The 27,500-nt window shown below is 40.8% G+C and overlaps 1 protein-coding gene across 5 annotated transcripts in view; it reads left to right on the top strand.

Annotated features, from left to right (window-relative positions):
* esrrga (estrogen-related receptor gamma a) overlaps positions 1-27,500 on the top strand; it is a 145,244-nt gene that overhangs the window by 80,911 nt on the left and 36,833 nt on the right. For 3 of the 5 annotated variants that reach the window (XM_056373859.1, XM_056373872.1, XM_056373868.1), the window contains 2 exons: positions 10,315-10,739; positions 17,938-18,066. In XM_056373859.1, the coding sequence (XP_056229834.1) occupies positions 10,315-10,739; positions 17,938-18,066 (554 nt within the window). The remainder of the gene's footprint in view (positions 1-10,314; positions 10,740-17,937; positions 18,067-27,500) is intronic. The other 2 variants (XM_056373848.1, XM_056373839.1) reach the window with 1 other exon arrangement.

Raw genomic sequence — 27,500 nt, 5'->3', positions numbered from 1 at the left:
CAATTATTATTGTAATTGTGAATTCAACTGCCAGAACTATGCCAAGCGTCAGATGTGAGACAACAGTATATCCCTAGTCGACAGATAATGAACTTCACACCTCAAAATCTATCTCAAAACTTCTACTGAAATACTGCAATTCAGGAATTTGTAATGTTAAAGAATATACTCACTCTAATAGGCCGTTTTCACAGCTTTGTCACAGTAAAAGAGCATTTTACTGTAAGTGAGTAAGTAAGTCATGACAGTGTGACAGTGAACCTACATGAACAACACCAGGACCCTGAAACTGACACAGCTACATGGAATTCAGCCATCATTCATTAGTTTATTTACACCTGTGCTTTTCCTGCTGTGACATGTCAACATGACTTAATGGCAATAAAAGGGACCTATTCTTAAAAAAGTCATAAAAACAAAAATAAATATTTAGGGACTAGCTAATAACATAATGAAACGTAAATACCTTCATTCATAGATTACCACACTCACACACACATGCATTTTTTCACCTACACTCAGGAGGAGGAGCGCACTTTTAGAGACGCACATGCAGTATAAGATCACATAAACACTCCCTCCAGGATATCTGACCTCAGCCTGTGTTGATGGGATTTAGTCACACGATTGACATAAACACTCACAAATACACACACAAACACTTGACTCCAAAGTCCAGTTTCAGTTGTTATCTAACAGTATTTATATTCTTGTGGCCAATATGTTCACGTATTTCAAAAAGCATGTAAATTATTGAGAATGGCATTCTCTTTTCATACCACAAATCTCATATCTAAAACATTGTTTTATATTAAAAACAGCATTAAAAACTTAAATTTTCTTTGTTTCCTGGAGCCTTTTCTCAATTGAAAACTTTTCTGAATTCTGAAGAAATTCCTGATTTGTTTTTGGAGATCCGTAGTTTTCATTGGACAGCAAGAATATTATTCCTCTTTTTATTTAGGCCATCAAACCATGGGAATGTGATTAATGTCAGGCAGTCAGGGTGCGCTTGAATACACACACACACATACACACACACACTTTGCTGTAAACTGAGCCCAATGTAATCATAATGATAAAGCAGATTGCCTTAACACCCAGATGGGCCTCCCAACAGCTCTGTGTGTGTATGTCTGTGTTTGTGTGCGTGTGTGCGTGCGTGCGTGTGTGCATGTGTGTGCGTGTGTGTGTGTGTGTGTGTATGTGTGTGTGTGTGTGTGTGTGTGTGTGTAAGTGTGGACAACGCTGATTGGATTGCAGATTTATAGAAGAGGATTACTGCAGGAGCAGAGAGAGAGAGCGAGAGAGAGAAAGAGAGAGAGAGAGGGTTTCAGACACTCACCTCTCATTAACTTCCACCCCCTTCACCTCAACTCACCTTATTCTCAGTCATGAACAAACACGCATGTACACACACATAAACATAAATAGTTAAGATCCTGTGTCGATGCAGCACCTCATTTTCTCCATGCAATGTCAAATTGATGCTTATTAATTAATTTTACTATTAAAATGCTGAAGTAGTATTTAAATCCTTGTAATTTGCAGTTAGTTTGAAAGATGATGAGTGTTTAGGAGAGTCGAATTTAAAACCATTTGAAAGCAAAGCAAATGCTGGAGAGACAAACGGCAGTGAATCATCACTTGATGTCAAACCAGTATGATGTAACAGAACAGAATTTTGTAAAAGATCAGACAAGACTAGATCAGATTAATGGGCTCTATCTCAAGGAAATAAAAACAGAAAATAAAGAGAAGGATGTTTATGAACTGTCCAAAAACACAAAATTCAATTGAGCCATTCTTTTCTCCTTTTTTCTACAGTAGAAAAAGAAAGAAAAGTAAAAGCGATGGACAATCGGACAGAATATGAAACGCACGAGAGAAGCAGAGAGACAGAGAGACGGACACAGAGAGACAGAGGCAGGCAGAGACAGTGGGCAATCCAGCAAACCTGATTATGACTGGATGTGAATTAGATTCCCTAACAGATGGTCCAGGAGCGAGGCTGTAAGGTGCATCAGCCAGCAGTGAGGGGAGGGAGAGGGGGAGGAAGGACAGGGGGAGGTAGAGGGAAGATCAGGCGAGGAGGCAGAGGGGACAAGTGTCAGCAGCAGCAGCAGCAGCAGCAGCAGCAGCAGCTAGTGACAATACAGATCAATTCGTGCAAAACCTGCAATAGCAAAATGTGTTTGTGTGTGGTGTGCACTTACTTCGAAATTATTTTTTCACAGAGGACATTTAGTATTTTAATTAATGTGAAGATATAATCTATGCCATTAGTTTTTTCAACCCACAGTCTCTGTCACTTAATGTAATCATGTAGTAAAAGTAATGAAGTGGTTGACTCATCAGCCATCAGTGTTTCACAGAATGCTCAATATGTTCTTGCTTTTTCTAAATGTATTATTTACAGAATGTTGAAGGTTGGGTTGAAAAGTAAGCAGTGAACTGAGCCTGCTACAGATGGTTTTTCTCAATTTTTACAGATGCTGTGCATTATTGTACATACTCTGGCTCTGCTTCTCTCCCTCTCCCTGTGATGGATAGGTGTAAATCATCACAATCCTGTAGTGACAGCCCAATTTCCCCAAATCTGATCTGCTTAAAGAATGCACTTCTCCTCTCCTCTCCTCTCCTCTCCTAGATTTCTTTTTCTCTTTTATTCCACTTTTTCCCCCGTCACTCTCTCAGATTCAGAGTATGATTTTACTTGACATAGACTCCGTCTCTGCCTCTCTCTCTCTCTCTCTCTCTCTCTCTCTCTCTCTCTCTCTCTCTCTCTCTCTCTCTCTCTCTCTCTCTTTCTGTCTCTCCTCTCTTTTGCAGCTCTTTTCCCATTCCCTCCTTGTATGTTTCCCTCCCCCCCCCCCTCTCTTTGCCTCCCTCCCATGTCACATCTGAAAGCCCTGTCATATTTACTAGAGTGGAAATCCTCTTTCACCATCTGCTTAATAAAATGTGTTTTTAATCCGATGGCGGATATTTTGTTTTTTTAAACACTTTTTTTTATTATACTTCTGTGCAATTTCATTTGATACGGCACCTTGCCCAGGTCTCTATCTGTCTGGGCATGAGAGAGAGCGTAGGAGAGCTGCACATCTCACTGTACACAAATGGTTGAGTGTGTGTGTGTGTGTGTGTGTGTGCGTGTGTGTGTGTGTGTGTGTGTGTGTGTGTGTGTGTGTGTGTGTGTGTGTGTGTCAGCGACAACGGGAAGTGTCGGTAAGTGTTTGGAAGGGCTGTTGCACCCCTAATGCTTAGCGATAACACTGCTAATCCACACTCTCACACACACACACACACACACACACACATAGAAAAAGAAACAAACACTAACCTTGATCAATGACCTTTCTTTCATAAAGGAGCCAGCCAACAATTTATATCCCTTACACCCCTGCACAAACATTTCCCAACAATATCATGTGAATAAGGTATGAAAATGTGATCAGTCGCATCATATCTATTTGTGCACATTGTTTAAACACATGAAATGTTTATGAATATATTAGTCATTAATATATTTTCATGAAAAGAAGGATTAGTAATTCAATGTTAACCACATGCAGTCTTTTCTATAAAAGGTTTACCTAACAAGAGGATGCATTCAGTAATTTCATTGATTTCCACTCTTCAGCCTTTCCAGTAAAAGGCTGGAGGTCACTACAAGTACATGGTATGCAGTTTAGTCTGCCAAGGCCCAAAATAGAATTGCTTTAGACATCCAATTTGCAGTTACTTATGTATTTGTTTATTAATCAATTAAATACTTGATAGTTTACTGTACTCCAGATGTGCAGCACACAGGACGGAGTTGAGCTGTTAGAGGTTTGAAGCACTGTTCTTACAGTAGACAGCCACCCTTACAAATACAATGACACACAGTAGATAAAGGCGACAGAAAGAGAGGGAGAGAGACAAAGAGAAAGGTAAGGAGAGAGAGAGACATGGTGACAAAGATAGTGGCTGGCAGCAACACACTTATCAGCTACTGCTCTGCAAGAAAATGACCTAAATCATCAAGATTCCCATCTGACACACACACACACACACATACACACACAGGGTTAGTGGTGCACTGCCCCATGTTTTTACCCTGAACAAGCTTACCCTCTTCATATCTTTTCACTTAATGGCAACACTTACTACACCAACAGTCAGACTCTCAAATCTAAATGACCCTGTGTACGCACCAAGCAGATCTTTGAGAGAAAAATTAACTGCATTCAAATTGTGGAATTAAAGAAGAGAACCAACAAAAAGAAAAGAGAGGAAAGCACATGAAACAGTTTTACCAACAGTACCATGTGTTGATTTAAGGCACATGAATTGCATTGATATCACTGGTTTCAACATGATATTCCCGAATAGTTTGCAGTCTACAGTTTGGAAAGCACATGATTCTTAATCAATAGTGTTTGGCTGAGGCTGCTCTGTGTGTGCTGTCTCCCACAGTTTATCCATTCACATCTGGAGTGTGTGTGTGTAAACTTTATAAACCCCAGGATGCATCATAACAGCTTTAGCCCCGCCAGTGTGCCTCTCAAAGTCTTACCCAATTCATTTCACACCTGTGCATGTGTGTAGTGTATGTGGATAGTTGTGCACAGCACAGATATATGGGTATGTGTCACATTAGGATTCATACTTAGAAAGAGTCGTTGTGTCTAAACACACAATCTCAGACACATACACTCAAGGATATAGACACACACACACACACTCACATTTCCTCTCCTCTGCCGGTCTTTACAGCCCAACAGCCCATTGGGCAGAATGTGTTTTAGCCATTATCACATTGATTGTATGTAATCAGGGGTTTATTCTGCAGCCAATGAAGTGAATTACAGGTTTCCTGCCCGACTAACACTGTAACAATTGATCTGCTCCCTGGCGTGTGTGTGTATTTGAGTAGGGTGTAAGGTGGTGTGTGTGATGGGGTGTGGATGTACGAGAAAGAGAGAGAAGCAATGATAGAGTGTGTTTGTGAGTGAGAAGTAGAAACAACGACAGAGAGAGAGACAGAGACCCAAAGAGAGCAGGAAGAAGAGGGCGAGAGAGAGCTCAGTAGGAGGGAGAGTGGTTTAGATTGACTGTCGCTGCTTGAGTTTTTATTTTGTATTTTATTCATTTTTGTCCCTGAAAACAACTATAATCATCTACACACTGCGAGTCTATGGAGCTGAACTCAAACACACACACTCACACAAACACACCTTAACACTACACAGCCACACACAGATTATTCTTTCAATCCTGTGCTCTATTTCTCTGCCTATGAACTGCACACACACACACACACACACACACACGCACACACAAGGTGCATGTAAAAATACAGATTCAATTAATATGAACCCAAAAAATGGCACAAAGTCATTCAAAGAAGTGCAGGTTTTTTTTTTTTGCATGTGTACGTCTGTGTTAGTTTCAGACAACAGAAAATGGAAAGTGTGTTTCTCGCTGTGATTCTTAAACAACAACAGCAGTAGCCGGCTCCTTTTCAACCAGTGTGTGCACCTAACAAGTCAAGCTTACTTGTGTGTTTTTGTGCGTGTGTGTGCACACTCACCAGTGCATGTATCAGACTAACAAGCTGACATGCAGTTCAACAACCCTCCACAGATAGGAGGGCATCGAAAAGGGAGTCAAATGGAGAGAGAAACAGAGCAAAGAAAGAAAAATAAACAAGAGGAGTGTGAGGGCTGAAAAAGCAATTCAGTCTATTGATGAAATCGTTCTGTTCATTTAACTGCGGAAATGTAAAGACATTTTTCTGCTCTTATTTGCCTCCTCACTCCATTCTTTAATTCAATGTATTTTCTTTTCTGTCTTCCATCCTTCCTTCACTCTCCCATCCATCCCAAAGCATTGCCGGTATCATCTAGATAGAATTGTGTAAGGTTTTCACTCTTTCCTTTTTTTTCTTTTTGCTTATTGGACTGCATGTTCTTATCAGCATCGCGAGCACAATGCTTGGTGTGATGGAAAGGTATTAGCCAACCCGTGGTAGCTACATTGTCAGCACTTCTCCCTTCTCTGTCTCTACTGTTACCACTTCTCTTTCCTCACTCCTCTTATTCTTCTATACACATTTTTATTGCTGTTTCCATGGGAATTTGGTTTTAAAAATACTGTCAGGGCAGTAAGGTGTTTCATTTCTCTACACCTACAGGCACCAACGTTTGTCAAGGTGTAGTCAAATGCATTTGTCAAATAACATATATTAAAAAGTAGTAGTAGTGAAATAGCTAAATATTTATATCTTAGCTGCACATTTTCTCTCTTTTGATTCCTATATCACAGCTACTTATACTTCTCTTCGCTTCTCTTCTCTTCTCTTCTCTTCTCTTCTCTTCTCTTCTTCTCTTCTCTAACCTAGAGGAGAAGCAAAAACAGTTGGGAGTTGTTTGAGGACCAGTTTGTGTTTATGGCTGCCATCTAGCGAGGCAGTCATACAAAGATTGTATATAATAAAAGAGTGCGAGTGCACACAGAAACACAGAGTGAAGGAGCACACAGCGAACAGCACAGAGACACACAGAGAGGCAGAGAGTAGTTGCTCTAATACGATGATTGTATGTTTGTCCCTGCCAGTTGTCAGGGCGCTGCATCAGCCCACCACTCTAATGACAGCTTGTCATACTAAAGTGGCCCACCTTCCTTCAAAATACACAGGAAAGAAATACTTCTTTCTTTTTTCTTTCTTTCTTTCTCTCTCTCTCTCTCTCTCTCTCTCTCTCTCTCCCTCTCTTTCTTTCTTTCTCTCCCACATATCATTCTTTTTTTCTGTTGTGCTCTCTCTCCATGCCGCACACATGTTTATCTCTGTTTCATGAGTCACTGTTCTTTCCTTCAAGAAGTGAGAAATGAAAAAAAGAAAAGAGGAAGGGAAAATGACAGGGATCGAGCTGGAAATGGAGACAAGGGAAGGTGGTAATCTCTCTGGTGTGTGTGTGTGTGTGTGTGTGTGTGTGTGTGTGTGTGTGTGTGTGTGTGTGTGTGTGTGTGTGTGTGTGTGTGTGTAGGTGTGTGTGTGTGTGTAGGTGTGTGTGTGTGTGTGTGTGTGTGTGTGTGTGTGTTCTCCCTCAGTAAGAGTCAGGTAAATAGGCCTTCTGAATATTTGATGTCTGCAGGAACTAAACAGCCACTTTTGTCCTCTTGCTTTGACTGTTTGTGAAACAGTCTCATATCTACAGTAGTTGCTTTTACCAAAACTCTTGTGTGTGGCCAATTTACTTACTGGAAATCCTTATTTCAGTGTAATAGATTCATTCTGATTTACTATGAAACTACTTCAAAAAATTGTTTTTTGTTAGCTTTCTTTTTGTTTGAAGTTGTACATATCACAATGTTTCACAATATGTAACAATATAATACATGGGGAAAAAAATTGCTGATTTAGTGTGGTGATTTATGATATTTATAACTTATAACTTGAAAACAGGCACATAGAAGTTATATTGCTCTTAATTGATGCTATTTAAACAGTGTTATAATATGGTTTTCTTCCACTGAAGTAAATCAAAATGTACAAAATGGCACGAAGAAAATGAAATTCAAAACCATTTTTCTATAACAGAATTAAGTAAAACAGCTAATACTAAAATCAGATTACTGCTGTTCTTTTGGGTTTTACTGGAATCATCTCATAACACACTGCTCACGTCTTTGTGAAAATACAAAAAGAAAAAGAAATACACTCAAGCCTTTTCCTCTTTATATAAATCTCTTTAAACACCTAAAAATATAAAGAATTGATAAAAAAATGAGACCCACCCCCTTCCCTCTCTCTCCTTACTCATCTGAAGAGCAGACAAGCACAATAAGACTGCTCTTTCAGCACTGAGCCGTCGCTACATAGCGCCATAATTATACTGATAACATACATACATAAATGCATTCAACCTCTCGCTCCGACAGCGCACTGGCTGTGATTTCTTAATCTTCTTTCCTCTGCTCCTTTCCTCTGCACGCATGTCTTCTTTTTTATTCTTTTTATTCCTCCCCCTTCGACTGCCATTATTTTTCATTTATAAGCAGAGTGAGGGAGAGAGAGAGAGAGAGAGAGAGATGATAGAGGAAAAGAAAAGGAGAGATGGAGCAAAGAGGAGGAATGGAAAGGAAGAGGGAAAGAGAGATAGATGAGAATTTGAGAGAGAGAAGGAAAAAAAAGCACCTGAGATCTTTTGGCACTTAAACTCTTTCACTTAATGGTACTCAGAGGGATTGACGGTCGAAGGGAGGGGGCACAAAAGAGCATAAAGAGTGAAAAAGGAGAGATTAAATCATCACCATCACATCATCTACTTAAATGGGTCTACTCTCTTTTTCCGTCACCACTGTGTTTTCTTTCCCTCGACTAGAACATAGACAACCCTGTGCCATCTCTCATCATCCCATCACTTTTTTTTCACGTTTACATTTAATCTTTTTCATGTTTATTCTACCATCTTTTATGTTTCCTCCATCAACTATCTCCCTCCTGTTTTACCTCCCTTCCTCTTTCTTGATTTGTGTCTAAACCTCTCTCACTGTCCCTCTCATTTTAAACTAAAGGCCTACCGTAGCATCAGATAAATGGATTTATAGACATTGGTGAATACCACAAAGCCAGGATTAATAAGAGGGGGAAGGATGGGGTGGAGGGAATAAAATATATGATGAAAAGGGAAGAAAGGCCAAAGTACTGTAGGCTACATCATAAATGTCATGTCACTTAATGAAAGGAAAAACTGAAAAGAAAGCACTGAATTTTTGGGAGAGGAGCATTGTTGCCTCACAGTACTTGCAGTTTTGGCTAAAGCAAACTGCTTTGTCTCATTTTTCTGCACATCAAATACATTAAATCTCTGCAGCTCATTAAAAACCGAACAACCAGATCTGAACGCGCTCTCTGTCATTTTACTATCATCAGTCATTGCTGCCCCACAACCCCACAATCTCTAATTCTCCCAGTCTTTCTGTCTCTTGCTTTGGCTGTCTGTCTGCCTACCTGTTTTCCTGTCTATATCCATTCCCCATACCCCCACCCCTTCCTTCACCCGACTGGCTCTCCATTCTCCGTCAAGACGCTGTCTGTGTTTTATGGGTCCCTGTAGAACAGGGATCTTTTACAGGCCGACTGGACTTTAGAAGCCCCTCGTTTAGCAGCATCCTGCCTTAATTAAAAACCCCTTTTGTGCTTTCTGCTTTTAACAATGAAAAGAGAGAGAAGGGAGGGAGGGCAGGGTTAGAGGGATGGAGAGTGGTAATACAAAAAGGAAGAGAAAGAGAGAGATGGCAGTGAAAAGGAAGTGATAGGGAGACAGGCAGATAGATAGTAAGGTAGACAAAGGGAGGGATGGAGAGATATGGACACAGAGAAGATAGCTGTTAATTACAACTGCCATTAACAAGACACCAGGCAGTCTCCTTAGGGAGAGGAAGAAGGGAGAGGAGAGAGGGAGAAAGCAAGGGAAGGAGGATAGAGGAAAGGAGAGTCAGCAGAGAAGAACAAGAGATGAGGAGAGGAATTCAGCACTACTTCTGCACTGATTAGTAGTTTTATTGTTTGTTTTCTTTTAGATACCGTTTTATATTGTATGGCTTCCCCTAACATCTTAAAAAGTCAGTGTGAGCTTGAATATGAATATGTGTGTGTGTGTGTGTGTGTGTGTGTGTGTGTGTGTGAGCACCCTTGTATGTGTGAGGCTGTCTTTGGGATGATTGAGCAGCAGAGAGGCTGCTTACTGATTACCTTCATGTAGAACAAACTGCTATTGACTGGAGAGTGACGGATGACCACCGGCCCTGAGCATGTGTTTGTGTAACTGTGAGGTACTATAGATGCTTCTCTGCTACTCTCTCTTACACATGGTTTCATTAATGAACCATAATCTTTTCTTTTTTGTATTTAACTCTCTTACTATCTTTATTACTTCCCCCTTTCTTTCTCTTATCATTTCTCTTAAAAAGCAGAATAACAAATCTGACAGATGGATTTGTGTGTACGTGCGTGTGTGTGTGTGTGTGTGTGTGTGTGTGTGTTTGGCATTTATAGAACTTACTTGGCCCCTTGAAAATATATAAAACCATCATAGAAAGTGAAAGTGAGGAAATACGAAAAATGATTGCTATGATTCGTCTTTCAAAAATAGAATTTCTTTTGCTGAACACAGCCTTAACTGTATCCTCTCTTCTCCTCAAGCTCTGCCTTTGCTCTAACTCTTCTCTCTCATGATTTTCCTCTATAAATATCTATTTACATGTTCTTGTAATACTGTTCTTCCTCGTCTTCTTCTATTTGTTCCTGTCTCAATCCTTCAGGCTTCTCTGCAGAATGTCCAGTAAGGAGCGCCACCTTGAGTCCAACTGTCCGTCCTCTTATATAAAGACTGAGCCGTCTAGTCCTGCCTCCCTGACTGACAGTCTAAACCATCACTCCCCCGGTGGCTCCAGTGACGCCTCAGGCTCATATTCGTCCACGATGAACGGCCACCCCAACGGCTTAGACTCCCCGAGCCTTTACGGCTCCAACGCAGGGCCCCTGGGTCCTGCTGGCGGCCCTGGATCGAAGCGTTACGATGACTGTTCGTCAACTATTGGGGAAGAGTCACAGATTAAGTGCGAGTACATGCTGAATTCGATGCCCAAGAGGCTGTGTCTGGTGTGCGGGGACATTGCGTCAGGGTACCACTATGGAGTGGCATCCTGTGAGGCCTGCAAGGCCTTCTTCAAACGCACCATTCAAGGTTGGCTTCCATTTTGACTTTGTGTCTGTAATTATCTCTCTGTTTGTCTGTCTACATTTCTGTTTTGTCTCTTACTGTATCAGCTCCATCATCACAGGTTTGGTTCCATCTCGTCACTTGTCTCTTTCTGTTTTACTTTAGCCCTGTTTCAGTGGCTCCGTTTGTCAAACTGATGTAACACATAATGTGGATGTCTCTGTTGTTTTAGTTTCGTTAAAAACTGTAGACATTATGATGAGTTGTGATCTATTTGATGTTGAACTGACTCAGTGACAGATCTTAAAGACTGTCCACAAAAGTTCTGTTGTTATTTCAATTTGATTTCTTCCAAATTTGCATTTAGGAAGCTATGAAAGTACATGACAGGTCATAAATACATCACAGCAAAAGAACACATCAGGTTGGCTTAGGAGAGTGCAAGGAGGAGGTTAAAGGTGAAGATAGTGTTCTTTATATTGAAATAAATGTGCTCCTTAAAAAGGCAGAACCTTTGAGAAAGATATTGCACACAGCACCTAAAACATTTAATTTTTTTTTCAAATTAAATGCACAGGCACTCACATAATGCACTCCCCCACACATGCACATACACCTGAGCCACTATACTAGATCCAGGACATAGGATAAAAGCCCCGGGCCAGATGTGAACCCAGATTTTTATGTGGCACATGTCTCCTCCTCTGTCTGCTAAGTGAGCCACCGGGACACCCACCAGAGTCTATTTTCTTACTCTCCTTCACCAATCCAATCAGGCACATACATACAGACAAACTCCCAGACACGCCCCCTTTCACCTTCAACCTTGACCTCTTTGTCATCAACAGCAAAAAGTAATTTCCAGGTGGTGTTTGCATTTCTAGATCTACCTGCTTATGCCTCACAGGAAGAGTGTTAGCCATAAGCCTGTTGTCTCGGAGATAACATAGTGTCAGAGGAAGGCCAGAGGTCATGTCTGCAGGGTCAAGAGTTCAGTTTAGGGGTAGAGGAGAGAAGGGATAGACCAGTAATCCACATGATGAGAAGAGTACCAGGAATTAGGCTCAGTAATCCCTTGCTCGTCTCTTGTTAGGGTTAGAAGTAGTTCAGGAAGTGGACAGGTATTTGGACTATGCTCTTCAGATTTTGTGGATATTCAGTTAATGCTCGACTCACAGCTTGATCCCCATTATATCCTTCATTTACCCTTGTAGACACAGTATAGGTCAGTCTTACAGACAACCAATTAGCCATAAAGCAAGCCAGGTAGTCAGCTTTGTTCACTGATCCCTACAGTGCAACAATAAGTCTCCTTTCCTAGATTCACACGACTTATACAATATGTGGACTATTATTGATAGTGTATGTAGTTTCACAAATGTAGCACTTTTGCCAAATGTACAACTTTTTTTTGTTTTATACACATACTAGATTGTTTTCCTCTATAATGAAACAACATTAAGGGAGATGGGCAGTGATAATCTATATTTTTGTTAATGCAAATAATTTCCATGAAAAAAAAAACTGTGTTAATCAGCCTCTCAATACTGAGCTCTGAGCCAGGACAATCTTTCAAAGGACAGAAGAAACGTATATACCTTGGTTTGAATGAGTTTATAGCATGTTATATAATACACATATTATTTTCTTATAATAGCTAGATACCGTATGTTTTTGGCAAACATTTGTGGAATACTTTCAGTCATTACGTTGGTGCTCCAGCAAGTATTGGCAGCAAGAGAGTGTATGGACTGTAGAAATGACCTAAAGAAAACGACATTGCCTGTGTTGATCATACAGAAAGTAAGCTACATCAAGGATTGGCTATATAGACGATACTTGTTGGTGCGATCAATTTACTGTTGGCCCAGGTTGTTTCATGGCATTTGTTGACAATAAGAAAACAATAGAATATAACCTGAAAGCACTTGTAGGTGTGGGAAATGAGAGAATGGATTTTTTTCCATTTTAGGGCCACCAAAGTGTGTAGTTGATCAGCAAGTGATACACATTTGAAAGCTTTGTGTTTGAGTAATAATCTTTTATGATTTCATTTTTTAGATAATTAATAGGGCCCATCACTCAGCAGGACAGCCCACCTGTCAGTCAGCGCAATAACCAAGCGTCCAGTCAGCCAGCCAGCCGCCATCGATCCATTGAGTCAGTCAGTCAGTCAGTCATATCGGACAGGATTCATCTATCTGCCTTTCCATCCATCCACCTATCTGTCGCTGCTTTCTTTTGCCTCCGATAAGCAGCTTTCTCAGTAAAGCCCCAGAGAGAGCGAGAGAGAGACAGGGAGATGTGAAAGGGGGGGTGGAAGTCTTACATCCACGAGATGGTCACCACTACCTAGAGATGACCGGTATGTGTTTATTATGGGATGAGATCAGAACACGGTGAAATCCTGACAAAGAGATTGGAGCGCACACATACAGAGATAAAGGTAGAGACACACACGCACAAACACAAACTCACAGAAGCACAGTCCCTCATAGACACCAGCACTCTTGAGCAGACAGTTACATAGATGACCTTGTAGTCTCTCTTTGTATAGATTTAACCCCCAATGTGTCATTGCTGCAGTGTCTAATAGTTGACCAATTCCAGATTTCTCATTTAATTTAGAGGGCTTGTTAAAGGTGACACAGGTGAGGAGACAGTTACAAATTAAATACAACACCTCAGCAAACATATAGATATGATGCCTCTTCGGAGTTTGACCTTGAATAGATTAAAAGCAATGCACTGTCACCCATGTCTGTATTTGTAATCCCCTGGTCTCCTTTAGTGGACATGTTGCAGATCAGGAAGGCCAGAGTTAGAAGTTATGGGTCAAGACTTTGGCAAAACAAGTGAGAGGACAGTTGTCATGAAAGGCTTCGATGAAATACAGCAGTTTGATGAGGCATAGCATGTACAGTATAACCCTCCAGTGGAATATACTGATAAATCTAAAAGGAGAATACAACCCAATTTAAAAATTCACCATTATTTTACATTCTTGATCAAAATCAACATTTAGAAATTCAACTCTGCTAGATGGTTATTAAAAAATTATTAATAGTACATCAGCAATTTCCATAACTTCAGTGGACACAAATTTATAGAGAATATCTACTATAGTAAAGCATTATTAGGAACAAATCTCAGTGCTTTTTTAATCAGTGTTTTTGCTACAGTACCACTGTTTGGATGCAGACTGAACAGTCTTGGAACAAATGGGTCATGACATTATCTTTGGCTGCCACACCAGCCAAACTCATCCACGGACAGTGAGGATGTGTGTTAGCCTATGTGTCTGTGTGTGGGCTTGTGCTCATCCAAATGTAAATGAGTGCAGGTTATGTGTATGTCTCTGCACATACGCTTGTGTTTATGTGCGGTTGTGAGTTAGTTTGTGTATCTTGGCTGGAAAGCAAAGCCAGCCTCAGATGGGCAGCAGCAGACATATTGGTATGTTTCAACCCATTAGCCAATAAAACCGCAGGTAATCACCAAAAAAACACCTCCAGCTGGACAGGGAGGAGAGCATGGGGTGGGAGAGGAGAGGAGAGGAGAGGAGAGGAGAAGAGAGGAGAGGATAGGAGAGGATAGGAGAGGATAAACCCCCTTATGATAAACAATAATTTGAGACAAGGAATGACAAAAAGAAGGAAAAGGGTGGGGGGTGGAGTGAATTGGGCACATGCATGTAGAAAGGAATTAGTGGTATGTGTGTGTTGGTGTGTGAGTGCATGTGTGTCGCAGCATGGAGGAAGTGGCTCTGGCAGCTGCTGTTTTTGTGGCGTCAGTCCAGCGACACCTGACAACCTGCATCTATCACTCCCTTATTGAGAGAGAGGGATAAAGGGGAGTGAGGAGGAGGGCAAAGTGTGGGATAGGGAGGGATAGGGCGATGAAATGGGAAGAGAGAGGCAGCAAGAGTGAAGGAGAAAAGTGGGGGAGAGCAGCAAAGAGGATGATGGGATAGATGGTAGCGGTGTAGAGCAAAGGAACAACTGAAAGGTGCAGTGAAAATGGCAGGGGGGATGGTCAAACAAGTCCATATGAGAGTTCTGTTTATACTGACTAAAAGAAAATAAACAAGTTTCTCAATAGTTAAACAATGTTAAATATACAAATACATATTTTCATATTTGTATATTTTTATATAGAATGGTAAAGTCCTGAGCTAAGTTATACCATGTCACTTTATGACCACCTTCGCCCTCTACCTGTATTTTGTGTTGCTCTCTAGTGGAAACTGTCTTCTGAAAAAGCCAAGGTACCAAGAAAGGGAAGCGAATAGGAGGGAGATGCTGAGTTTATGTCAAGACAGAAGAGTCAGTGTTGTAACTTCAGGAGAGGCACGAGAGGACGGCAGCCAAAGCACACACATAAACATTCATATTATACAGTCTGTACAATGGTGGTCCATTGTCATGCAGCAGGTGGACATACACACACATCTCAAAGGAGATTGCAAGGGATTTGAGGCCCTCATATATCCCCCCTCACTCACACCAACACACACATACAAACCCACACATTATACATAGGAGGACCTCTCCACTCTAAGCCCACCCCAGTGCACAATAAGACACATAAAGATAGAAATAAAGACAGAGAGAGAGATAGATGACATTCTGATATAAACCCTTTTTACTAATTCCTACCCTATACCCCTACTCTAAAACAGGACGCTTATATCCAAGCATGTAAAGAGTAAAGAGCCAGATGACAGGAGGTTATATATTCCAATATCACACCTTTATACTGGCCTGTAACATATGCCTACAGCACCTACTGCCTTTCTGAATATGTACAGTCTGTAATATCAAGTATGTTTTACACAAATATGCTTGTATTAAAGTCCGCCAGTCAAGGTAATAATTACTGAGTTGGGGTGCTATAAATTTTCAGTTTCACAAATACTGTTGTTTCTGTCAGGGGGATCAGTTTAATCAGCAAATAATATCTATTATTATTATTGCTTGTTGTTGTCCACCTCCACAGTAGCACTCAGAATTTGAAGCTTTTAACATATTTTTTTCTCACTGAAGGTTTAACACTTTTAGGCTCAGTGCTGCCAGGCCTGTAAGTGGCTTTTTACAGCAGTTATCCATTTTGCAGCGCTTGCCTGTTTAGCCTTGCACTAATAAGCCCTTTGACTGACTACCCATTAACCGACACAGATTCTGTCATGGCATTAGCGCATTTAGCCTTAGTGCTAGGTAAGTGTCTGTCTTAATTGCGGAATTAATTCACTCCTCTATCATCCATGTGTAAAGGTTGGGTGTAAGCTAACTAGTCCCATTAGTAGTGTCCATTAGACTGTATGGGTTCCCCCAGCACTTAGCATGTTTAGCCTTTACTTTAACTAATAAGTTCGATAAATGAGCATCTTGTTACCCATTAAGAAGTGTTTGTGCATTTAGCCTTTTCCCAAGCTAACTAGCCCCCTTAATCAGCCCAGTAATGAGAAGCATCCTCTCCACAGCAGCAGTCAATAGTGATCACTGTTTACTCTGTTTCAGTGGGAGATGCATTGGTTTTCTTGGGTACTGTAGTTTTCAGCTGGGCACCGAGGGGATGAGAAATAAGGGTTTTATGGTTCACATCGCAATACAGTCCAGACAAGATAAATAAACCCTCCTGAACAAAGAAACCTGTTGGAGTAAATTTGTAACAGTTTAAACAAATCTATAAGTGTGCTTTGCTTTGACCTGCATGGAGGCAAATTAATACTGTAAGTGGAGGATAAATGAGCAGAACTGGAGGAGAGTCAAGCTGAAAATGAGAAAACAAAAAAGGAACAATAAAAGAAGAGGGAAACAAGAGGCACAGTCGATGGTCAAGAAGAGGTATCATTTAGACTTAGAGTAAAATACAGAGGGTTTAAAATTTGTATAAGCAAAGGGCATGACAATATAGAGGTAGAAAGATTAAGAAAAAGATATGGAACAGTGGCGATTGCTCTAAGACTGCAAGGGAAGCTCAGCTTCCCCTAAAATGTCAACAAAATAAGTGGTCAAATATGTACTGTTGTGTGTACATTTCATTGACTAAATATGCGCTAGAACACGTTCATCTTTTGTTCAGAATCAGCTACTTATCACAGGTAACCGACACGACTTCTTCTCATTCATCCCTGTAGCGCCACAGTGCTTTACACAGCGTAGACGCCGAGCGTCTCCTGACTTCAACGGGGAAGCAAAGAGTGGGTTGTTCCACTGCAGCGAAACTAGACGGTCATTGGATAAATGCAGGGCTTTGTCCCGCCCATCGGACGCTCAGCGTCTCTGGGGGTCTATGGGACAGTGGGCTGGCCCGGACGCTCGGCTTCTGCATGATGATTGGATGATCTGTCTGAGGCTGAGTCCCTTTTTGATTGACAGCGAAATGAGCGAATCAGCGATCTTGAAGTATAAGCATCTACCGGAGCATTTTGCAAGTTTTTCATTCCGTTGTTCGGAGTTGATCTGGAGACGTTACTGATCTTCAGCGACTTTGTCTTTGTTAAAAACGACTAGCGTTGTGTTTGGCGACTCTCTTCTGTCACTCTGCGAATTTACATATAAATAAACGGACACATTTTATGATGTAGGCCGAAAATGAGCTTCCCCTCCTTATAAGACCAGCAGCCGCCACTGATATGGAAGTATAGTAAAAGAGAGGAGAACAGAAGAAAGATGATAAAAACGTTGAATATATTGCAGTAATATATTCCTAATTAGGAAGTAAGTTACCTACAACACAGAAAAAAAGAAATAGTGAGGCAGCTGACAATTAAGGGTAAAAGTGGTATTAGCCTCTAACACACTTAGGTGTTGTCTTTGTTGGCCAGGGTTGTGAAGTTAATGGACTTACATCAGCTAATAATCTTAGCCTAAATTCTACACTGGAGTCTTCCCGAGAGCAAACTGCAGCTAGTCACGCAACCTCACCTTGCTGTAGCCAAGACACATGCACATCATCTTCATAGACACATAGATTAAGGTAGCAAAGTCAATATTCATAAAGGATTATTTTTATATTTTACAGTACGTGTGCCCAAATCTATCTTTTTTTTTTTTTTCTGATTCATTTAATTAAACCATGTGTTATATTTTTGTCTTCAGGCAGCAGGATTTGCTGAGTACTGCTATCAAACAGGTTGTCTGCCCATGTGTCTGTTGATGTATCTATCTGAAATGAAACCTCTCTCTCTGTCTTCTTCCAACATGTCTACATGCCACAGGCAACATTGAGTACAGCTGTCCAGCCACCAACGAATGTGAGATCACCAAGAGGAGACGCAAGTCGTGCCAGGCCTGCCGCTTCATGAAGTGTCTGACTGTGGGCATGCTGAGGGAGGGTAAGGGAAAAGGTCTCTTACTTATCTTTCTCTGTTAACTGTGCTACATGTAGCATTTCAAAGCCTATTGTTATTGTTCAGTTAATGGAGGCCAGTGCTGATAAGATTAGCATCTTCTACCAGCCTCAATACAGCTTTTTGCGTCATCTGCCAATGTGTTAAATTTCCAAGTGATCTGCTAGATTGATCTATGACACACAGATATATTGTTTTAGAGGATGGCTGCAGTTTCTCTTCATGACACATGTAGGATTAATGTGAGAGCTACAGAAAGCAATTAAAAACTGCTAATTCTAGTTCAAGATTAAATAAATTTACATTTGAAACACACAAGAACAAACAATGCCTTAGATACAACATTAACATTAACTTTACATTCATTTAACCAAGGTATTATATCAAAGTATGACAGCGATTTATTGATGTTGAATAATGCTACATGTAGCACTTCAAAGAAATTGTTAATACTCCTTTTGCACAGTATAGTGTAATCTATTTCTATCTGCATCAGGTGCTTCTTGTTGCCTTCTCACTTCCCTGTCCATCTCGCCACTTTCACTCTTTTTCATCCTCATGCTGTCTGTTCACAGCTGTTTCTCTCTTTTATCTGACTCCCTTTTCTGTCTTCTTATCTCGCCATTGCTTAACATTGATTTACATTCTTCTCTTCTTTCCCTGTGTATGTTCACCTTTCACTTCCACATACACAAGTTACACACAATAGTTTCTGAGGCCACGTAGCCTAGACAAACACAAACACCCGCTTCCTGACACTGATTCCATTCTCGGTTTACTTCACCTAAATGAGGTAAAGATAGAAATTACAAGATAATTGCGACACTCACACTAACGCAGTTGTTCAGTGGTGGAGGGTAAAAAAAAAAAAACAAGACATATTATCTTCCCCCACACCACTTTGATTAAATACACTCACTCACTCATTTTTGCACTCCCTCGTTGCCTCTGTCTCTTTCTCTCCCTCTTGTCTTCCCACCTCTGACCTTTCTACTCCCACTGCACTTCCAACGATGAAAGGAGGGAGAGGAGTGGCGAGGGGGTAAGACTAGGGCCGATAGAGAGAAAGAGGCATAGTCAGAGGGGGAAGGTGGGGGAAAGCTAGGGGGAGGGAGGAGGGGAGGGAGAAGAGATTGATTTATAGGAGCAGAGGAGAGGGACCAGGGGAGGATGAGAGGCAGGGGGAGGATGGTTGAATGAAGCAGAAAGTGTGTAAGAGAGAGAAAGGAGAAGAGAGGAGGGTCAAGGTTGTAATTGATGGGAGACCTGGCCTACGCCCCCTTCCTTACAGTGGTCAGGGAGCGTGCCTCTGCCGACGCCTGCCAGCCCTCCCTCCATCCATTCCTGTCTTCATCTCTCTCTCCAATTCTCCCACTCAGTATTATTGTATTGTGTTAAATGCATTGTATTGTCCCACTTCTCTTATGCCTTTCATCCGTCCATTCTCCTCTACACTTCACCGTTGTCTGTATCCCATTGGCAACATGACAGCTGCCCATACCTCCAGCTTCACATCCACTCAAACGTCATTATAGGACCCGAGCAATAGATAACATAACAATGGGATCTACATGAAAATCTGTGCAAAGTATGGTCTTCAACAAAAAGATTTTCTTTATTTTACACCAACTTAAACTACACAAACATTCTCAAAAATCTAATGACTGAAATTCAAACTAAAACTAATTTTATTATAGTAAAAGGGTTCAAATGAAATGAGATCAAACTTTTTCATTTGGCTGGAGCTTATCAGTGTCTTTCTTTCAATTTTTCAAGCAACAAAATGCTTCAAAAGGGAAGGCAATGTTAAGAAAACTTTTCACCATGAGCCTTACAGCTTCAGACACACAAACACACATACTGACACAAAATTCATATATATCTTCCCCCATCACTACCTCCAACAATCTAGATTCCACTTCACTGCAAAAGCATGCTCACCTCTCTGTCTGTCTCTGTCTCTCTCTCTCTGTTTACACACACACACACGCACACACACACATTACCAACAAGCTGCTGTTGTAGCACTTGTGCTCCCGGTTGATCTGACATAGGCAGAACCTATGTCTCATCTCCTGTTTTGTCTCGTGTATAAGTGTGTGGCCACAAACACACACACACACGTGTAAGTGCATGTATTATTGGCAGCTCAAACAGTCTCGCAGTTCACACAGCTTAGAGTGCAACTTCCTACTCAACACAGAAACCACATCGCCCTTGTCGATAAACAAAGATGTCATTGACAAGGGACTATATTTGTTTTTACTGATCATTTCCTTTTAATGCAACACTTTTAAACACATTTGTACCTAGATTTTGTTTAGCTCTCAATGATGAAGAAGCTTAGACAGACAATGGAAAATAGAACAAGAGAGTGTGTGTGTGTGTGTGTGTGTGTGTGTGGTGTGTGTGTGTGTGTGTGTGTGTGTGTGTGTGTGTGTGTGTCCACCATGTAGCTGAGGGATATGTGTTTGCGTGTTTCTGTCCTGAGAAGGCAAACAAATAGCGGCCTTTTGTTGCCACTGCTTCCATGCTCCACATACATATATCATGCATACACACACACACACACATGCACACACACATACACCTAGGCCTACATATATATACATCAATGTGACAGACCACAGCCACCCCATTTGTTGTGCTTGGTGTGAATTTAATACAGGGGGTCCCTCTCTACATATGAATAAGGGTCATTTGGAAAATTGATACATCCATTTTCTTATATTTTTTCATTTTCAGTCCTTTTGAACCCATGGGAAATTTGAAATAGATCAACAGCTATATAAAAGAGCTAAACATAGTTCTTCACCTTTGCTTTATTCTGCTGGAGGTGTATAAATGTAGGCTATGTATGTATACATTTCTTGTCATTTTTAAAGAGCTAGTGAATGCTGTGGATACACTAAATATATAATAAATAATACTGATATTGTCCCTTACTTGTAAGTCGCTGTGGATAAGAGCTTCTTCTGCCAAATGTAAATGTAAATGTAAATTTCCTCAAAAATCACCTTGAATTATTAACACAAATCAGAAAAAAAATTCACATTGCTAAAATATAAAAGAAGATTAGGTTAAGATATTTGTGTTTTGTTGGCAAAGAAGGTGAGGAGACATTCTTTACAAAAATGTTTATTTACCAAATACATTATTTTGGTTCATCATGTTGAACGACATACAATAACATACATCTTTGTAAAGAGCAATGTATAATACGACTAACGCCGTTGTTATACTAAACTGTTATTACTCTGAACTAACAGTCAACAACAACCACATTTAAGACTATCGTGTTTCGTGCTGACCGTCTGGGTGTAAGCATCGTTGCAGCGGAACTGAATAGATGATAATGGTAAGTGGCTAGATCAGTTAGCATCAGAGCTAACTGTGCTTGTCAGGGGCTAGCTCACGGGAGAAAGGTGAAGATAAAGTGGGAAGGGGTGGAGATGAAGTGTGGTGGATGAAGTGTGGTGGATGACATGAGTTGCGCGTGTGTGTGTGTGTATGTGTGTGTGTGTGTGTGTGCGCGTGCTGTAGTTTACCCCTTAGGGCAAGATCTGCCTCAAATTAGCTTTGTCGCCCTGGGAGACAGAGAGGGTGAGACGAAGAGCAAGTGAGGCAGCAAGAAGTGTGTGTTTGTGTGTGTGTGAAGAGAGAGAGGGGAGAACAAGAGGCCAGAGGGTCAGTAAACCAACTCAGAGTGGAGCCGTTTCTTTACACGTTCTCTTAAACACACACCTGATCATGTGAATACACACACACACGCTCAACCTCGTCTGTGTGGAATATTGGATTTTCTCACCCTCTACTGTGAGGAGGAGAGGAGAGGAGAGGAGTAAATAAGCAGGGGGTAAACTGAAGGAAGAAACGAACATGGGGCACCCACCCACCAATATGTAGCAGCTAATTTCTGGAGCAAGGCAATTAAAAGGCCTGACTATATTATGAGAACTTCCCCTCTGGCAATGGCTGTCTGTCCATTTTTAATGAGGTCATAATGATGCGTCAGCTAAAGACCGAAAGGTCACAGGGGCGGGGCTAAAATCTGCCACGAAAGAGAGGAGGGGGGAGTGAGAGAACAGTGGTATAATTGCAGGTAAAAGATTTTATGAAAAATAATGAAACAGAAGAAAGATTAAACGTGAAAATGCATTTATTTATTTGACAAGTTAAAAATACATAAACAAGCGAAAGTAATAACTCTATAGCTGTCACAGTTCGATTTATATACAAATGGCAGGGCAAGACATACATAATATATTCAACATCAGTACTAATTCGTGGAAATGTCATGTACAGAATACAAAACACAGATCAGACATTTGAACATGAAAGGCTTTGGCAGAGTCACACAGTCCAGGAGCCAGCAATATTCAGTATGCATGTTTACTCTACATATGGTCATATTGACAGATTTGCTCCCTTACAACAGAGCAGCTTTGATGATGGCACGTCTGATGAATCGTGGTTAAACAGACAGAATGTGTCGCATCCAAAACCAAAGCCTCCATCTCTGTAATGCCATAAACGGCCAGCTGGATTCAGATGGTAGACTACTAGAGAGAAAAATCCATGGACTGCAAATATAAACCTTGGCACATTGCCCCACACACGCACACACACACACACACACACACACACACACAGAAACACTAACAGCTCATGCCAACTTTGGCCGTGCTCCCCATGGCCTCTAAGACCTAATGAGTGAGATCGGGTGGAAGGCCCCAGTCTGTGTGAATGCTGGTGCGTGTGTGTGTGTGTACGTGTGTGTACGTGTGTGTATGTGCGTGTACGTGTGTGTTTGGTGTGTATACACAGCTGGTGGTGTGCGTCATAACTCTCCTTATAGCTCAATGATCCTGACTGTTGGTATCCAATCTCATTGATCCACACATGTGCAGTCATACACCACAATCAAAACGACTGGTAATACACATGTTTACTTACAATATGGAGAGTCAAAATGGATTCATTTCTTTAAACATGAGTAATTAAAAGGGTAAAAAAAAAACAAGAAGATAAAATGACAAGGAGTGGGTGATTTGGGGGACAATAGATGATAAATGAATAGTAAATGAGGAGAATACAAGAAGAAGAGGAAAAGAGTAAAGAATGAAAGTAGAGGATGACTAGAGGAGGAGAGAGAGGCGAGAGCGAGTGACAGGGAGAGGGGTAGAGACAAGAGGAGAGGTCGGGGAAACAGAGGAGGGGAGCGCCAGACAACTAGTGGCGTCTGGTGTTCCCTCATGGGAAACTTGTAGCTAAATCTGGCCCTGTAGCGTCTGTCCTGAGTGAGTGTGTGTGAGCATTTGTGTGTGAGTGGCATCTGGTTGCATCCCAGCTAGAAAGGAGCGATAATGGAAAAACTGTGACGAGAGATCTGCCTAAGTGGTCCGCTCTTTCACATACACTGTCTTTCTGTTTGTCTGGAGAGGAGAGGAGAGGAGAGGAGAGGAGAGGAGAGGAAAGGGAATGTGGCAGGAAAAAAACGCATCCAGACACATTCAGATACCACCGATGGGAGGAGTGAGATGGATTATAGTTGTGTGTTTTAGTATCTACCTGCTCTAATTAAACTGTCTGGCGGTGGCCGTTTATTTAACAGAAGGTTTTATTTTATAAAATTTTGCTGTTGTTTTCATCAAACTCAGTGTATTCCATAAACATGGCCTTAAAGGAAAAAAAGGCTGTGTGGCAACACTTTTTTAAGGTTCTTGCATGGTCTTACACACATGCCCACATTCACAGAAACACACACACACATTCACACACCAGTGACAGCCACCTGCCTGCTGCCTCAGGCAGTGCTGTTCTGATCTGTTCTGGTCTAAACACACGTCACTGCATGGCACTACACACACTTCTCCTCTTAACCTTCCCCTCCACCACTCTTACATGCTCTCTTTATGTCTTTTTCTTTCTTTAATCTGTTTTGTGTATCTTACTTTTTTAATTCGTGCATACAAACATTTACTGATGTGAAACATTAGGAATCCTGACTCTGTTGATTTGATTTCTTCATATTCTGAAGCAACCACACATTTGTTTCTGCTTTTCATGTGGTTTTATTTGTACTATATAAAACTTATGTTTCTTTCTCTCTTATTTCTTTTTTCTTGTCTTCCTTACATAGGAACACATGCATACGCACATACAGACATTAGTTTTAAATCTGTCCGTTGTCTTACCCAATTCACTTGCGCATCAGTTCTTAAACCCGCATAGGAAAACCCTTTCTGTTATTACATCAGCACGTTGGTCGAACACACACACACACACACACACACACACACACACAAATACACACACAGAGAAACATAAGGTGAAAACCTGGTCTAAGGTGGAAGCGAGACTTCAACCCTGTTACAACTTCAATTACCATAAAACTGCTCCTCTCTTCCTCTCTCACCTCCGCGCCCTCTCACTGTTTCCTTGTCTGTGCCTCTTTAAATGCTTTCTCCCTCTTGTGCTTTTTGTCATCCCTCTTTCTCTTTTCTGTGATCAAATTTTATTTGCCTTCCTACTGCTGTCTCCACTCTGTCCCACACTTCTCGCCTTCCTTTATTCGCTCATTCTCTTATCATATCATTGACCATCTGAAATCAATCCATCCTTCTTTTCCTCTCTCTTTCCACGCTTGCAGGTTCTCTACTCAAAACCACTTAGGTGTCAAAGGCATTTCACTCGCAATCCTTCAACTCTTCAAGAACACACACACACACACACACAGATACAGAGTGACGCCAGTGTAGTATAAAAATCTATGCTGATGTGATCAGTGCAGATCATGCTGTTGACAGACAGCAATATTACCACTGTAGTAATGATTCACCTTAATCACTGTCACTGTGTGTGTGCGCACCTGTGCGTGTGCATGACTCCATGTCCAGTATGTAAAAACAGTGGTGCAATATTTATAGGAGTGTGAATGATAACAGGTATGGTACGTAACCATTTGTTCAGGTAGAATACATATTATTAACAATGTTATCTAATATAATTTACACGCACTGTGCTCTATTTAACATAAAAGTGTTGCTGCTGTGACATTTGTTTCTGTGTGAGTGTGTAGAAGTAGAAGCAGTAGACTGAGTAGAGGCGGACTGTTAGTTGACATAATAATTAAAACATATAATTGAGGTGTTTAACCTCTGTGGATTTCTTCTTTTCTTTCATGGATCTTTCTTTTTCTCTCATTGTTATATTCCTATCTCATTTCCTTTTATTATCCCTCACTTCATCTCTCCTTTTCTCTCTCATTTCATTTTTTTCTCATTCTCCTTTCTTCTTTTGTTTACTAGCCCATCCATTACTTAACCCCCCTCTCCTCTTATTTCCCAACCTGTATATGCTCCACTCTTTTCTCCTCTGTTCTCTTTTTTCTTCTCTTTCCTATACTATAATCTTCCATTAATGCTTTTTATCATTTCCATCTAAACTTTATTTCTTTCTCTCATCTTTTTAATCCATTTCTTACCCATTCCCTGTTCAGTTATTTTGTTCTTCCTTTGCCTATTTTTTTCCTCTTTACATTTTTTTTTCTGATCCTTACATTTCCTCTCCTCTTCACTTCTCTCCTCTCCTCATTTTTCCCTCCTCTCCTCTCTTACCCATTCTTTATGATTTGAAGGCTCATTTGTTAAAAGGTGTAGAGCACTCTCAGCCTCCCCATAGCCTCTTCCTGTCTCTTTTTTGTGGGCTTTGGAAATATAATTTTCAATTTTTAATTTGATTCATTTAGATTTGATCATTAATCAGCGCTGGGAGAGAGTTAATTTGGTGGAAAATAGATGAGGTAGTTAGAGAGGGCTCTTTATGAAGTGAGCTCAGCACAGCACTGGGTCTTTTAGATATACGGAAAAGAGAAATAGAAAAATTGAGTCTGAGTCTGCAAGTTAGAGTTTGTGTGTGGTAGAGAAAAAGTGTGTGTATGTTTGTTTTGTATGCCAGAGAGACACAAAGTAGAAGAGAAGAAGTCTGCCTCTCTAAAATTGCTGTACATTGGATCTTTAAACATCAATAAATCGCTATCATATTCATGTTATTGAGTAAACAACACTGTCACTGAGAAGGCTGTCAACCTCTTCCAGACTCAGTGTTGTGTTTTTTTACATTGAAAATCCAGTGAATTGCTTTATTGCAGAACGTCTAAATGCACAGATAAGGGAGAGGGCTGTTCTTTCAACATATATTATGTGTGTTTCAAGTAGTTTCATTACACCCCAAAACACTTTTTTCCCACTTCTGATTTATTTGCAGAGACCAATTATGTAGAAATACGTTTTATTGCCTCACCAATGACAGTAAAAAAAAAAAGATAGATAGACACTGTCATTGTTTCCATGTTTTTACCTAAATTCTGCTAGATGTCTATTACTGTTCCAGAATCTAACTAAACCAATCATTTTCAACAACACTATATGGATGTGAATTAATATAGTTTATAGCTCCATTTATTGCCCATGACCCTCTCTTTCATTCAGTCTTTATTCATCGTCCCCATCTAAATGTCTACCTTTTGCCTTGCCTCTGTGGTCCTCTACCTTTTCTAACTCTTTCTGCTTTCTCTCTGTCTCTGTCTCCTTTTCTGACCAGCCACTGACCCAGGTAGTGACTGAGCAAGCTGCTTGTTAGGGCTTACCCAAACACAACATGAGTGTGTGGGTTAGAGAAACATAGACGGCGTGTAAATGTGTGTGTGTGTGTGTGTGTGTGTGTGTGTGTGTGTGTGTGTGTGTGAGAGAGAAGGAGAGAGCAGAGAATGTGTGTGAGTGGGTTTGTACCCCCTGATGTTAAGAGTTTCTTGACCATTTGCTGACACTAGCCCCCCCACTGTACCTGGACTGTCAGCCCTTCTGTCTACCTATCTCCATCTCAAGCGCACACACACACACACACACACACACACACACACACACACACACACACACACACACCACACACACACACACACACACAGATGCTTGTCATGTTCAGTTCACTGAGCAGAATGCCTCTTGTGTTAGTTTGAGGTTTCTAAATGAAAAATGTAGATACTCATGTGACTGTAAGATACTTTGAATTAAAGCAGCCACCAAAATGTACATATGTATAAAACGTAAATAAAACAAGCAAACAGATGCAGTTATAACCACGTCTAAATGCTTCCTGATGCCCAAACATGCTCCCTGACATGTTTTTTTCTTTGTTGTGAAAATCTTTCTGTAAAATCTCGTAGGTGTGTTGTCCTGAACATGGTCAGCACATTTTTGAGAGGATTTACATCTTTGTGTGAGGAGATCTCCCTCTTGCTCTCTCGCTCCTTTTGCCCTCCCCTCCCTCTTTTTCTTTCTATCTATATATTTAAATCAAATCCTCAATCAGTGGTGCTGTTGGAGTTAATACTGTTTTTCGTTTAACTTCATATTATTGTAGTGTAGTCA

This window comes from Seriola aureovittata, chromosome 1, assembly GCF_021018895.1.
Source record: "Seriola aureovittata isolate HTS-2021-v1 ecotype China chromosome 1, ASM2101889v1, whole genome shotgun sequence".
Classification (NCBI taxonomy): Eukaryota; Metazoa; Chordata; class Actinopteri; order Carangiformes; family Carangidae; genus Seriola; species Seriola aureovittata.
The sequence above is the reverse complement of the archived record's forward strand: the minus strand, read 5'-3'. Positions and strand labels throughout refer to the sequence as shown.